This window comes from Poecilia reticulata, linkage group LG7 (genome assembly GCF_000633615.1).
Source record: "Poecilia reticulata strain Guanapo linkage group LG7, Guppy_female_1.0+MT, whole genome shotgun sequence".
Classification (NCBI taxonomy): Eukaryota; Metazoa; Chordata; class Actinopteri; order Cyprinodontiformes; family Poeciliidae; genus Poecilia; species Poecilia reticulata.
Window position 1 is genome coordinate 12,605,351 of NC_024337.1, and position 12,189 is coordinate 12,617,539.

Below are 12,189 nucleotides of genomic sequence, written 5' to 3' on the forward strand. Positions count from 1 at the left end.
TATAAGTCACCTTAATCACTGTTGGGATTAAGGTGACTTTATGTTAATTGAATTTCAGTTGTTCTATGAAGTTCATAAAACTTCCTGAAGACCAAGGAACACTGCGGGCAGGAAAGCAAATGCTGTACATTACCCACAACACACCAGACCCACAGTGAAACATGGTGGTGGCAGCATTATGCTTTTCTTCAGATTCGCTGGTCAGAGTTTAATGGAAGATGACTGGGACTAAATACAAAGTAATCCTGTCAGAGGCTCCAAAAAACTTGACGTAACCCTAATCATGGTTTAGATCAAGTGCATTCATGTGTCCTAGTTAAAGCCCAGATGCAAATCCAAGTAGAATTTGTTCCAAGACTTGAAAGTTGATGTTCAAAGGCAAAACTTCCAGTCTCTGTTGATTTGCTTATTTGTTTTTTTCTTTCATTTTTTTTTCATTATTTATTTTTCTTTTTTACAAAAAATGTTTAAAGCTGACCAGACTTGAAGCTTTTACTACAGTGACAGATGAGATATTAACAGAATTTAAATGCACAAGTGCATGCCACACTTTTCAGATTTCATTTCGAATTAAAAAAAGAAAAGAAAATCACGTATCTTCTTTCTTCTTCTCCTTCTATTTCTGCCCTTTTGTGTGTCTATTACACACAATCCCAAAAGGAAACATCAAAATGTATTGCTGTGATGTTAAATGTGATCTTTAACATCAAAACAAAAAACTATATCACTCAGAAACTTACTGTATGTTTCTGAGAACACACTGGCTAGAAAATGAAGATAAAAAATGTCTGACTTGAACTGAAAAGGAGTACATTTGTTCAAATTATTTGTTGATGTTGGTGGATAAGATAAACTCACTTCATCGCACAGCAGGCAGATTCACAGGAACGTCAGTCACATGATTACACTTCATATTTTACTCTTTTTTACAAAATTGTCTGACCAAATTCAATTTTATTAATTTCATCCCAACATTTTCCCTTCATTGTCTACAAGATTCATTTCTGTTCATTATCTTTCTTGCAGAGTCAACATAAAATAACTATTTTTCAGCAGATTAACAAAATGTTATTTTTATCATACCAAACATCCTAATATGTTAATAACTCGAAGCTCTAGTCTATTACTTTACGCCAGTACTGTCAAAAGATGGAGCTTAAAAGATCTTACTCAAACACAAAAACTAAAAAAAAAAAACTAAAAAAATGTAAAATAAAATCTCTGCTATAAACGTAACAACAGATGAAATATAAGTCATGGTCTCTTTGTTGATCTTTCTCCCCGACCTTTTGCCAAAAAATATCAAAACTCTGTGTAATGTTGCTGTCACTTTACATTTACGCATTACTTTGTGCTGGTCCACCACATGAAAATCTCAATATAAAGCACTAAAGTTTGTGGTTATTCAATAACCACAAACTTTATCAAGTTTCAGTTTTTGTTCATGGTGTACATCTGAATGCAGTTCTGGAAGTGCGCTGTGGTGTTCATCTGGGGCCTCAGAACAATAATGTACATTTTGGGGAGGAAGTATCCAGCCAGGAAGGCCAGGACGCTGAAGAGCGTGGCGAACACCTGTGCCGCCATGGTGAAGGTTTCTCTGTTGATGAGGTAGAGGGTGAAGAAGCTCATCCAGGAGATCATGTACACCATCAGGCTGAAGGTGACACACTTGGCTTCGTTGTAGTTGGCCGGCAGGTCCTTCCCCATGTAGCTGAAGGAGAAGCAGAGGACGCTGAGGAGAGAGACGCACGCCAGCTCGATGCCGGAGCCGACGGAGAGGGTTTTGCTGCACTCCCAGACAATTTTGTCCTGGTAGAACTGCAGGTCCTGGGAAGGCTGCGGCGTGTCGACGGACACCCGGAGCACTGAGATGAGCAGGATAGTGGCAGACACCAGAAAGATGGTGACCTCTGGGCCCTGCTTTTTTATCCACCTGTCGTAGGCCGGCGGCAGCCTGGACGCAAACTTGAATATGCAGACGACCTGCAGGGAGCGCACCGCGATGCAGGCCAGACACACAGAGAAGCTGACGGTGAACAGAGTCTGCTTCAGGACGCAGGCCACCGGGGACGGCCGGCCAAAGTGGCACAAAGTGCTCAGGGCGGCGACCGTCAGGGCCGCCAGCATCAGCAGGCAGGTGCGGCCCCCAGCGGACTTGCCCACCGGCGTGTTCAGGTTGAGCAGGAGGATTACGGCCGTGCTGGAGGTCAGGAGGACGCAGGTGGCCAGGAAGAAGAGGAGAGCTATGGAGAGAGGGTGGTCCCAGTCCAGCTGTACCACCGTCCTGTTCAGACACTCCTCACTGGATGGGGGGGCCCACTGCTCCGGCAGACAGGCCTGACAATCCGTCAAGTCTGAAAGAGAGAGAGAGAAAATAAAAAACATAAAAAGTCAGAGAAAAACTGGAATGTTGAGCTTCTATAGAAGCATATTTGCTTTAGCATCATTGTCTTATTTTGTACACATTTTCATAAACAATTCAAGAAGGATCTAATTTTGGTCTAATTGTGCATTGGTGTCAGAACATGACGTGTGAATTCGGCGCCACCTGCTGGTCATTCACGCACACACAACAACTGTTCAGTGAAAAGGTAAATATATTCGGTTTGTACAATAAATAATAAAACATTTAAACAGGAAATCTGCCAAGTGTTTAAAAATGAAGGCAATCCACTCAAACTATAGCAATTTTATAGAAAAAAAAGACTGAAAAATAATCTTAATGCTAATGTTTCTATTTCACAGATTTTAATTTATTTAGCTTTGGTTCTCTCTGCACTGCATCTAAATGTATTTATCTACTCTATAAAGATCAGATGTAAACAATTTTCCAACCAAACAGATACTAGTTGACGTTAGACCCGTCTTGTTTAATGAGATCACCAATATTAATGAGATATGCTGCAGAAAACTAAAACCTCGCTTCACTCTCGTGAGTTTCTGTTTCCCGTCTGTGCATTACCACTTATATTGAGGAACGTAGCCGAGGGACAGGCCTGGCAGTCAAAGCAGCAGGCATGTTGACCTGTCAGCAGCTTCTTGTGACCTTTTGGGCAAGGTGGGGAGCAGAAGGACTCAGGTACCTCCAGCATGGTTTGAAGGAAAAGAAAAGAAATGACTTTGTTGAAGAAATGTAAATGAAACAAGACACAACTTCAGCAGTAAGAGGTTGGAAAAAAAGAAAAGAATTATTTGATGCTAAAGTTGAGATGTTTCTTAAATTTTTTAAGGTTTGCAGTGAAACTTGAAACTCACAAAGTTTTGCCAGGATAAATTAGTAAATAAATATTTTTTATCATTTTGGTATTTATTTATTTTATTCATTGTCTTCTTTTCTTTTAAAGAGTGACCCAGCACTGATCAACAATCACAACTGACTTATTTAATACGGACTGAAATTTCTGGGCCTATAGATTCTGATAAATTGCCATTTATTTTTGCCTCTCATTCGATTTCAACTAAAAGATGAGAAACATCGTCGGTTGTACCGATTCTGAGTCTTCTTTGCCATGCCACTCTATCAGACTGGCATCCACTGTGAGGGCGATGGGGTCCGGCGTGAAGGAGCCTACCACTCTGAGAGACCAGTCCGTCCCCCTCCAAACCCAGGACACTATATCGTACCCGGTGGGTGGGTCTCCATGAATGTCAAAATACACAGAAGAGTTGCTGAGAGAAAATCGAACCTTCCTGAGCTGCGCCAGAAGCTGGAGAGGAGAGAGGACAAAGACACGAAGCTTCAGCAGTTGGTTAAATGTTTCTACTCAAGAGATGTTTGCTTCACATTACCTCTGGTGGAGTCACACTTCTCCCGCTGCATTCTCCGGAATCACAGTCAAGAGCTTGATGCAGAGCCTGAGCTAGAGCATAAACTGCCTTATAAACATTGAAGGAGGAGGTGATGTCATATTTATCCATGGAGAAGTTGTTCCTGGCGAGGGAGTACAGGTCTGTGCTCTGCAGACAGTCATTGCCACCGCCGAGGGTCGCGTTGGCGTCTCCGTTGACGTGCTGCATTGAGATCTCGACCATGTTCTTCTGGAACTTGTCAAACCCAGGAATGGCGGCATCCTTGACCGAGATTCCAAGCACGGTGCCGATGGTCTGGATCCCAGGAATCCCGGATATGAGAGTGGACGGCGACCAGTCCTCCGTCCCGATCCACACCTTTTCTGTAATGTTTCTCTCCAGCACATATGGGAGGAAGTCGTGGAACTTTGTCTTGCTTGAAAACACCACGATGGTGTTCACCTTGGTTTTCAGTATGTTGTCCACCATGTTCCTCATGGTCTGAACCGTGTCGTCGGAGGCCGTGGGGATGATTCCTTGGTATGGGATGCAGATGCCGTGGTGGAGGGCTTGCTCCGACAGGCTCTTCATGCCCTGCAGGCCGTAGTCATTGTCGCTGCCTAAAAGAGCTATCCACATCCAGTTGAACCGGACCAGCAGCTGGATCATGGCTGCCACCTGGTTCTTGTCGCTTGGAATCGTGCGGAAGAACGATGGATAGGTCTCCTTGTTGCTCAGCATTTCATTTGATGCTTCATAAGAGATCTACAGCGAGCAATCGGGATGTGGGAAATTATATTAAATGGCTTTGCAGATTTTATTTTTGCTACAGTTAATTTTGATGGTCTCCAATATTTTAGATCATCAAACTGTTATTTTTCCATGTGAGGAAAAACAGAATAATGATTTAATTTATCAAGGAAAAAAGCAACACAATTAAAACAAAGGAAAAGCAGGATAAAACATCCTCCATATTAATGCAAATGCTATCAAAGTGAGCACAACCAGTTATGTTTTTTGTCCCCATACAGTCAGGTTGGTTTGGATAGCTTGTTTCTCTATTATAAATTAAATCATAATTTCATTGTATTTTACTTACGTTATATTTGTCTGGTGTTAAAAATAGTCTAATTATGTGAATCGTCGAAGCGTAACAGAAAAGCAAAAACTAAGAAATCCTAAAAGTACTTTTTTTTCTTTTCTTTTTTTTTTTTTATTAGGACAATGAAGGTCTTTAAAAGAGAGAAATCGTGTAAATTTCATGAGCACAACCAAAAATATTAAGACTCCCACCTGTGGAATCACATAAGCCCCCAGCAGAGCGGCTGGCGTGAAACTCTTGCTGCTGCTGTCTGGTCCAATCACACCAACTGCTCTCTGAGTGTTGCTGAAGTTCTGGTACTGCTGCTCCAGCAGGTCCAGCGTGGCCAGAACACTGGCTGGGTTGGAGCAGATGTCGTACATCTGGTAGCCGAGCTTAACTCCTGGCAGCAGAGGCAGTGGGCCGGAGCTGTTGTTGATTTCTTCCACAGCGAATCTCATGGCTTGCATCAAGTGAAACCCATGTTTGTTAGGTCTTCCTCTGAAAAGTGTAAAAAAAAACAACAACAACAACAACAACAAAAAAAACAAATAAACAAGAGAAATTAAAAAAAAAAAAGTAAAAAATTATTGGTGGTAAATGAAGACACGTATTGACTGAATGCTTACTGATCACATGGAACCAAAGCAGGCAGACCATTAGCAGGCACGTCAATGTAATGGAGGGGAAAGAGTCCTGCGAAGGAAAAGTCACCCTGGACCTGCATCCCCTCAGCCTGAGAGGTGTAATCTAGCTCCCCAGCAGCTAACTGCAGCATCAGCCAGCCTGAGGAGAGGAAGACGGTAAGAAACATTATTCAAAACTCAGCTCAAACACCTCTGCTGACAAAACTCATGTAGCCTGTATGAGAAGAAGCAGGACTCGTTTATAAGAGGCCTCCGCTGAGGCGAGGAGTCTTCAGTGACAGGAAGGAATACTTTGCATCTTTTCAAGGGAATGCTGATTCAAAGAAGCTTGTTTGCATATTGGATTTGTTTGTGAGACTGTAGCATTTCCCCTCATGAAAATGAGCTGGAGACATGTAAAAAGCCAAACAAAAAAAACAGCAAAAGTTTTTGACAAAGGAAAACCACTTTTATTCTACTCTCATGCATTATTTTGGTCAGAAATTCTACTTTGGTTGTTAAGAATCGTAAAGAAACATATTTCTGGTGGGGTCATGCATTGCTTTTTTGTTTTGTTTGTTTGCTGATTCTGGTTTTCATGCCCTCATAGTGCATTGACAACAACCAATCAACTTTCATGTTTTTGGACGGTGGAAAGAAGCTGGAGTACTCAGTGATTTCCCACACATCCATGGGGTAAATGTACAAACTCCATGAAGAACCAAGGCCGTAATTCAAACCCAGGACAAGCAGTGCAACTGGAAATCAACCAGTTGTTCCTAAATGGCCCATTTGTGGTGCCATTCTTATTATCCACTGCCCTCCTGTTGTCCTCATTTTCTGTGCATAGGGAAAACACATACAAATCTCGGTCATTTTGACCCGAGGACAAAAGCATAGAGTACCTCAGCATTACCTTCATGTTTTATATGTACTTTTAGTAAAACTGTGAAAATATTGTGCAGTAATAGACATGAAACAAACGGTTTAAGACATCCAAATGCCTGACAAGTTTTTGTAATCATTGTGAGTTTTGTGAATAGAACCTTCCCTTTTGTTTCTGCTACATTTCTACCGTCCAGTTTCCTCAAATTAAGGCACATCACAAGAGAAATGTTGACTAGAGGCGTAGATCCGTTTGCATTTTGGTGACATTGTAGCCTCAAATTACTAAACACACTTTTTGCATTGGAATACAATCTGCCTGAAGATGACCTGTCTCCAAATCCCTAACCCATTGTTTTGACTGGGATAGTGTGCTTTCTTTCAGCCACAGTGTCGTGGAGGCAAATGTCTATGAAAATGAGCTTATTTGTCCAAACATAATGAATGATATGTGATGCTTCTGATAAAACAAACTTGATTTTTGAACCTTTTTTTTTTTTTTTGAATTATTGAAAGCATTCTAAAACAAGACAAAACAAAAGTGTGAGAAACAATCTAACCAATTTATTCTTATTCTGAAATCCCAGGTCCATGTAAGATATTTCATTCATAATACTCAAATTTTTGTTTACAAACCGTCTTCTTGTATTACAAGCTGCCAAAGAAACCTTAAGCAAATATACGTCTCCTCCTAATACCATGCCTCCCTGCAAAACCCAGAAAATTGGGTATGTTAACCATTTATTTGAACCAAAATCTTATTACATCTCTCGAGAATTGTACAAAGCCAAAATATATGTGAATAGTTTACATCTAGAAAGCTGCACTTCTGATTTTAGCCTTTAAACAATATTTTCATCAAACATGACAAAATTTGGTGGATTGCTGTTTCTTATTTTAAGATTTGATGAGTGTTAGACTCTCTCTTTTTTTAAAGAACAAGGTACAACAACAAAGAACATCTTACCATATAAAAGTAGTAACAGCAGCAGCCAGGGGTTATTACAACATCATGTACATAAATTAAAGCTATAAACTGAGTGATTTAAATGCCTTACAGTTTTTTTGAATGAGATAGTAACTGAAAGTAGTTCAGTAGGTCAATTTTAAGTCACAAAGTAAGGAATTTTTCTATTGAATTTACATTTGTGAATAAAAAAACTTCGCTAAAAAATACTCTCAAATTAATTAAAAAATAATTATTTTTCTTCCATTCTTGAATAACTGCTCCCCAAAACTTTTTGGCACGAATGGAAAGAATACAAAGAACTTGATGATAGACTCATCAGCTTGCTGCAAGGTTCCAACCAGTGACGTCTATTGTCTGCGACGCACATGACGGGGTGAAAGTGCAAGTTGCCATTTTTTCGAGCCATTTTTACATGAGTTTATGCGACCAAAGGTAGAGTGTGAGTTTTAACCCAGTCTTTTGCTGTTGCTCGTTTTACAGCGCTGTGCTAGAAATATTGAAGAGGGGCGTTTTGGAAACGCGGGTTTGTTTTACACCGGGTTAGAGCGCAGAGAAGCTCGGCGCTTCACTTCTCTGCAGATAGCTGCTTAGCTGTTAGCTAACGTTAGCTTCTGCTGTAAACAAACACAACTCTCTACAAAGGCACAGCAGCTTCCTCCTGCTGGTTTTCATCACCATATTTCTGTATAATTTAGTCATTTAAAAGCGACAACAACGTTAGAGACAGCTCTCTGTTCAGTGCACAAAGCTCTGATGCCGATTATCTGCGAGTTAAGCTGCGCAACTTCAGTTTTGATGACAGTGCGAGCTCCTTCAAAATAGCTCGGAGCTCAGTTGCTTTGGAGCAGGTCGGGGTCAGTTTGTACTGGGAGCGGGAACAGAAGAAGTGGTCGGCATGTCGTCCTTCTCCGAGTCGGCCCTGGAGAAGAAGCTGACGGAGCTGAGCAGCTCCCAGCAGAGCGTCCAGACTCTCTCTCTGTGGATCATTCACCACCGCAAACACTCGGGCCTCATCGTCAAAGTGTGGCACCGGGAGCTGAAGAAGGGTAAGACACACACACACACACACACACACACACACACACACACACACACACACTGCTGATTATATTTCTGTATTTCGGTGTAAGGTACATTTTTAAGTAAAATTGAGGTTGATGTTAGCTTTGGAATGTCGTGATTTACAAGCTTGTTTCTTGTAAAGCAGAGGTTTTGTAAATTAGATGTTCTTAAACTTAACCTCATGTAAATTAGAGAAATCAACTTGCTAGTTGTATGGCTGAATATTCCTTGTTTTTTTGTTTTTGTTTTTTTTTTAATATTAGGTCATGTCAGATAAAACAGTTCTGTTGGGGTTTTAGGTAATACATCTGCAAAATGTTACATATCTTTAGTTTTTTAGATGACAAATTGAACAGTTCTCCTTCGGATGCTAAAACTCGGGTTATTGTGTTTTAAACTGTCTGGTGTGTCAGGTTTACATAGAATAACCATGTTATGTAGATCAAATTATACACGTGAATTTCTGTTTATTAATTAGGTGATGTCAGAAGGCAGTTCCTTACATTAGTATTTATTTAGGGTAACAACATTAACAAAGGGGTCATTACTTATACCTCCCATACTTTTCAGTTTTTTATTTTTATTATGTTGAATTCTATGTATAATTTAAATTCAACTTCATGTCTCAAAAAAAAAAGAAAATCCTACTAAAATACACTGAGGTTGTGGTTGCAAGGTGAGGAAGTGTATAAAAGCTGAATTGGTTGTACTTTTGCAAAGCATTACACATACACGTGTGTGAATATATGTACGGTCTTTAAGTTTGAATTGAAAAAAGAAAAGTAATTCAGGCATTGTTTGACATTCCAGCTAAATATTTGATGTTGCATATAATTTATTCCCTTGTGATTTTTTCAAACAAGTTGTCAACTGCGCCACATTAGGAGCTTAAGTTTCCCCCTCCACATTTTTATTTTTAAAAGTTTTTGTGACTTTAGTGGCCTTTATTCAACAGCCTCTGTATTTGATGCACCCAGGATCAGATTTATATATTATATATATTATAATGGTTCCTGACTGAGCTAAAAAATAACTTGCATTATTATATCTCCTCTTGGTATGCCCATAACATTCAGTAACATTAGACAAATTGGACAAACACTGACAGCCCTAAATCTGATTTAGATGATTTAGATGCTGAAGTAGAACGAGTTATATACAAAGTAATATAAGAGCTTGAGGACGCTGAAGAAAGATAAAGGTGACCTATTATGCTGCCTTGAACAGGATATACAAAATATGTCATTACATTTTTTTTCTCGACATTCTTCTTAGATGATGAGATTTTTGTCTGCTGAGTTCGGCCCATTTTGAGCTCTAAATAATGGGCCTGGCTTCTGAGGTTGCTAGGTAACAGGCTGGGCTTCGCTCAGGTTGCTAGGTAACGGGCTGGGCTTTGCTAGGTGAGGGCCAGTGCCTGCTAATTTCAAAGGGTTTTTTTAAGTGACTCATTTTCCTGACTCTAAAGTACAATAAGTTATTGCCAAAAACCAGCGGAGTGTATTTTTTATTTTAATTTTTTTAAGCTCTTGGACTGTTTTTCAAAGTAGTAGAGGCCAAAATGGAAGTACAAAAATGTCTCTAATATGTCCTGTTTAATAATTTGTTTGTGACAAGTAATTGTAACTTTCCAATATTCAACAACTGTGTGATTTCACATTGCTATGCGTCTTAACAATTTTAAAAGAAAAGTATATTTTTTAAAAGCAAAGTGTAAAAACCTTGTCAATATCCAACTAATTGAAATTTATGTCTGTATTGTGACATGTTGCTATTTTTGTGGCTTTTTCTTTCTTTCTTTTTTAAGTAAAATTTTGGTATCCTGCCAATATTTAATGTAGTTTTAATCGTAATGCAGATGTTGTCGTCTTATGTGATTGTTGCTCCATTGGGAATGAACCAGGATTTAATTGCTGGGCAGATAAAAACAAAAAGTTATTTTTATGAAGAAAATCAAGCATTATGGCCACACAAATCACTCTCCTTTAGTAGTCAAACAAACAAACAAACAAACAATGAGCTGACACGTTATTAATTGGTATCAAGAGACTTTTCCTTGTTGATTAGAAAGCGGTTTGTCTTAAATATATTTCTCTGTGTGTTTTCTAGCTAAAAACAACAGGAAGTTGACATTCCTGTATCTGGCAAATGACGTCATCCAGAACAGTAAGAAGAAAGGACCCGAGTTCACCAAAGACTTTGAGTCTGTCCTTGTGGACGCCTGCTCCCATGTAGCAAGGTACGTTTCAGCAAGTCATCTGTGTGTTTTCTACAAACTTACAGATGCTCTAAAAACATGCAGATGTTTTTAGAGCATCTGTATGTTCTAAAAACATCCTCTGCTCGAGTTCTGTGGGAGGAGTTAGTGTGAGCAGTGATAAGTCAGAGGCTTTATATCAACCATGGATGATAAACATTTTAGGTTGGATCTCTCTTCAAATATAGCTTCCTAATATTTTTTTTGTTGACATATCTAACTTGTATGGACAAGTTGAAAAACACTTTTGTGTGTGTGTGTGTGTTTTTTTAAGCTTGTTTTTCCATTTGGCTGTTTTCTTGCCTATGCAGTGAAGTGGATGATGGTTGTAAAAAGCAAATGGAGAGGCTGCTGAACATCTGGAAGGAGAGGAATCTCTACAGAGGTGATTTCATTCAGCAGCTCAAACTGGCCATAGAGGACTCCAGCAGCCCCAGACCCGCAGGTTTGATCATTTAATAACGACATAATTGCTTCATAGTTATGTTTATATAGAGCCACACTCACTACAGTTAAATATGTATATAATCTAATGCGCATTTCTGCTCCGTGTCTTTTATCTGCAGAAGAGAAAAAGGCTGTAAAACGAAGTTATCAGAAGATCCAGGAGGATGAAGAGGATGACGACGATGACTACAGAAGCCACATTTCTCCCCGCAACTCGGATTCCTCCGCAAATCAGCTGGTACAAACGCTGGCATCGCACAGTAACAGTATCAGATAACGCTTCTGATCCTTTTTTTTTTTCTTTTCTGATTTATTCCTTGTGTTTTCGATCGTTACCATTTTCAGACAGAGGAGCTGGTGAAAGCTCTGCAGGACTTGGAGAACGCCGCATCAGGCGACGCAGCGGTGCGCCAGAAGATCGCCTCACTTCCACAGGAAGTTCAGGATGTTTCCCTCCTAGAGAAGATTACTGGTAAAATGTGACAAACTATTTATTTTCTTTTTTTTTTTTTTACTATTTAAATTGGGTTTATTTACATTATAGAACAGAGTATTAGGGTTGTACTTTGAAAAAAAAAAATTCTATAAAATTTTGGACAGTAAGTGGTTAAACAGTTAGTTAATGCATGTGGTGTTTTGAATTAATTGTAAAATAAAAAATAAACAAATAAATGTAATTGAATACATTAAGTTAAATAGGTTAATTATTGATGTTGTTAGATTGGAGTAAATATTGCATGGAGTTTGACCAATTCATGCTGAGGAATAAAGGACAAAATCTACTAATCAAATAAACGTTTAGAGAATAAGGCATTTGTAAAAAAAAAAAAAAAAAAAAAAAATTAGCATTGCTTGAACTGAAATGAACCCAATCAGTGAAATTCTGCAAGGACAACAACAGTCCTAATTGACGGACTAACAAGGAGGTTTCTCATAAGCTGTCAATTGTGATGGATGAGGCGAAAAAAGAGCTTGCGGAGTACAACGGACGGCTGGCAGCGGAGCTGGAAGACCGCCGGCAGCTCGCCCGCATGCTGACTGAATACATCAGCAGCCAGAAGGAGGCGCT

At 39.5% G+C, this 12,189-nt stretch overlaps 2 protein-coding genes across 2 annotated transcripts in view; one reads left to right on the top strand and one right to left on the bottom strand.

Moving 5' to 3' along the window:
- Positions 1 to 896: 896 nt before the first annotated feature.
- tas1r1 (taste receptor, type 1, member 1) lies at positions 897 to 5,709 on the bottom strand. The gene is made up of 6 exons (XM_008413473.2): positions 5,503 to 5,709; positions 5,086 to 5,374; positions 3,793 to 4,557; positions 3,492 to 3,710; positions 2,966 to 3,086; positions 897 to 2,357 (listed from the first exon to the last, which is right to left on the bottom strand). The coding sequence occupies exons 1-6, from the start codon at positions 5,685 to 5,687 to the stop codon at positions 1,432 to 1,434; spliced, it is 2,505 nt and encodes an 834-aa protein (XP_008411695.2). The 5' UTR covers positions 5,688 to 5,709; the 3' UTR covers positions 897 to 1,431.
- A 1,990-nt stretch (positions 5,710 to 7,699) lies between these two features.
- The window catches only part of rprd1b (regulation of nuclear pre-mRNA domain containing 1B), a 6,960-nt gene continuing 2,470 nt past the window's right edge, over positions 7,700 to 12,189 (top strand). The window contains exons 1-5 of the mRNA XM_008413472.2: positions 7,700 to 8,400; positions 10,526 to 10,655; positions 10,985 to 11,118; positions 11,240 to 11,358; positions 11,466 to 11,592. Of these exons, the coding sequence (XP_008411694.1) occupies positions 8,250 to 8,400; positions 10,526 to 10,655; positions 10,985 to 11,118; positions 11,240 to 11,358; positions 11,466 to 11,592 (661 nt within the window). The 5' untranslated portion in view covers positions 7,700 to 8,249. The remainder of the gene's footprint in view (positions 8,401 to 10,525; positions 10,656 to 10,984; positions 11,119 to 11,239; positions 11,359 to 11,465; positions 11,593 to 12,189) is intronic.

Excerpts from the sequence above, each read along its gene's own strand:
- tas1r1 (XM_008413473.2), bottom strand. The coding sequence starts at position 5,687 with ATGTTTCTTACCGTCTTCCTCTCCTCAGGCTGGCTGATGCTGCAGTTA. Across the intron at positions 3,711-3,792 it reads GAAGTGTGACTCCACCAGAG|CTTCTGGCGCAGCTCAGGAA; the intron begins GTAATGTGAAGC and ends TCTCCTCTCCAG. Across the intron at positions 2,358-2,965 it reads TACGTTCCTCAATATAAGTG|ACTTGACGGATTGTCAGGCC; the intron begins GTAATGCACAGA and ends TCTCTCTTTCAG.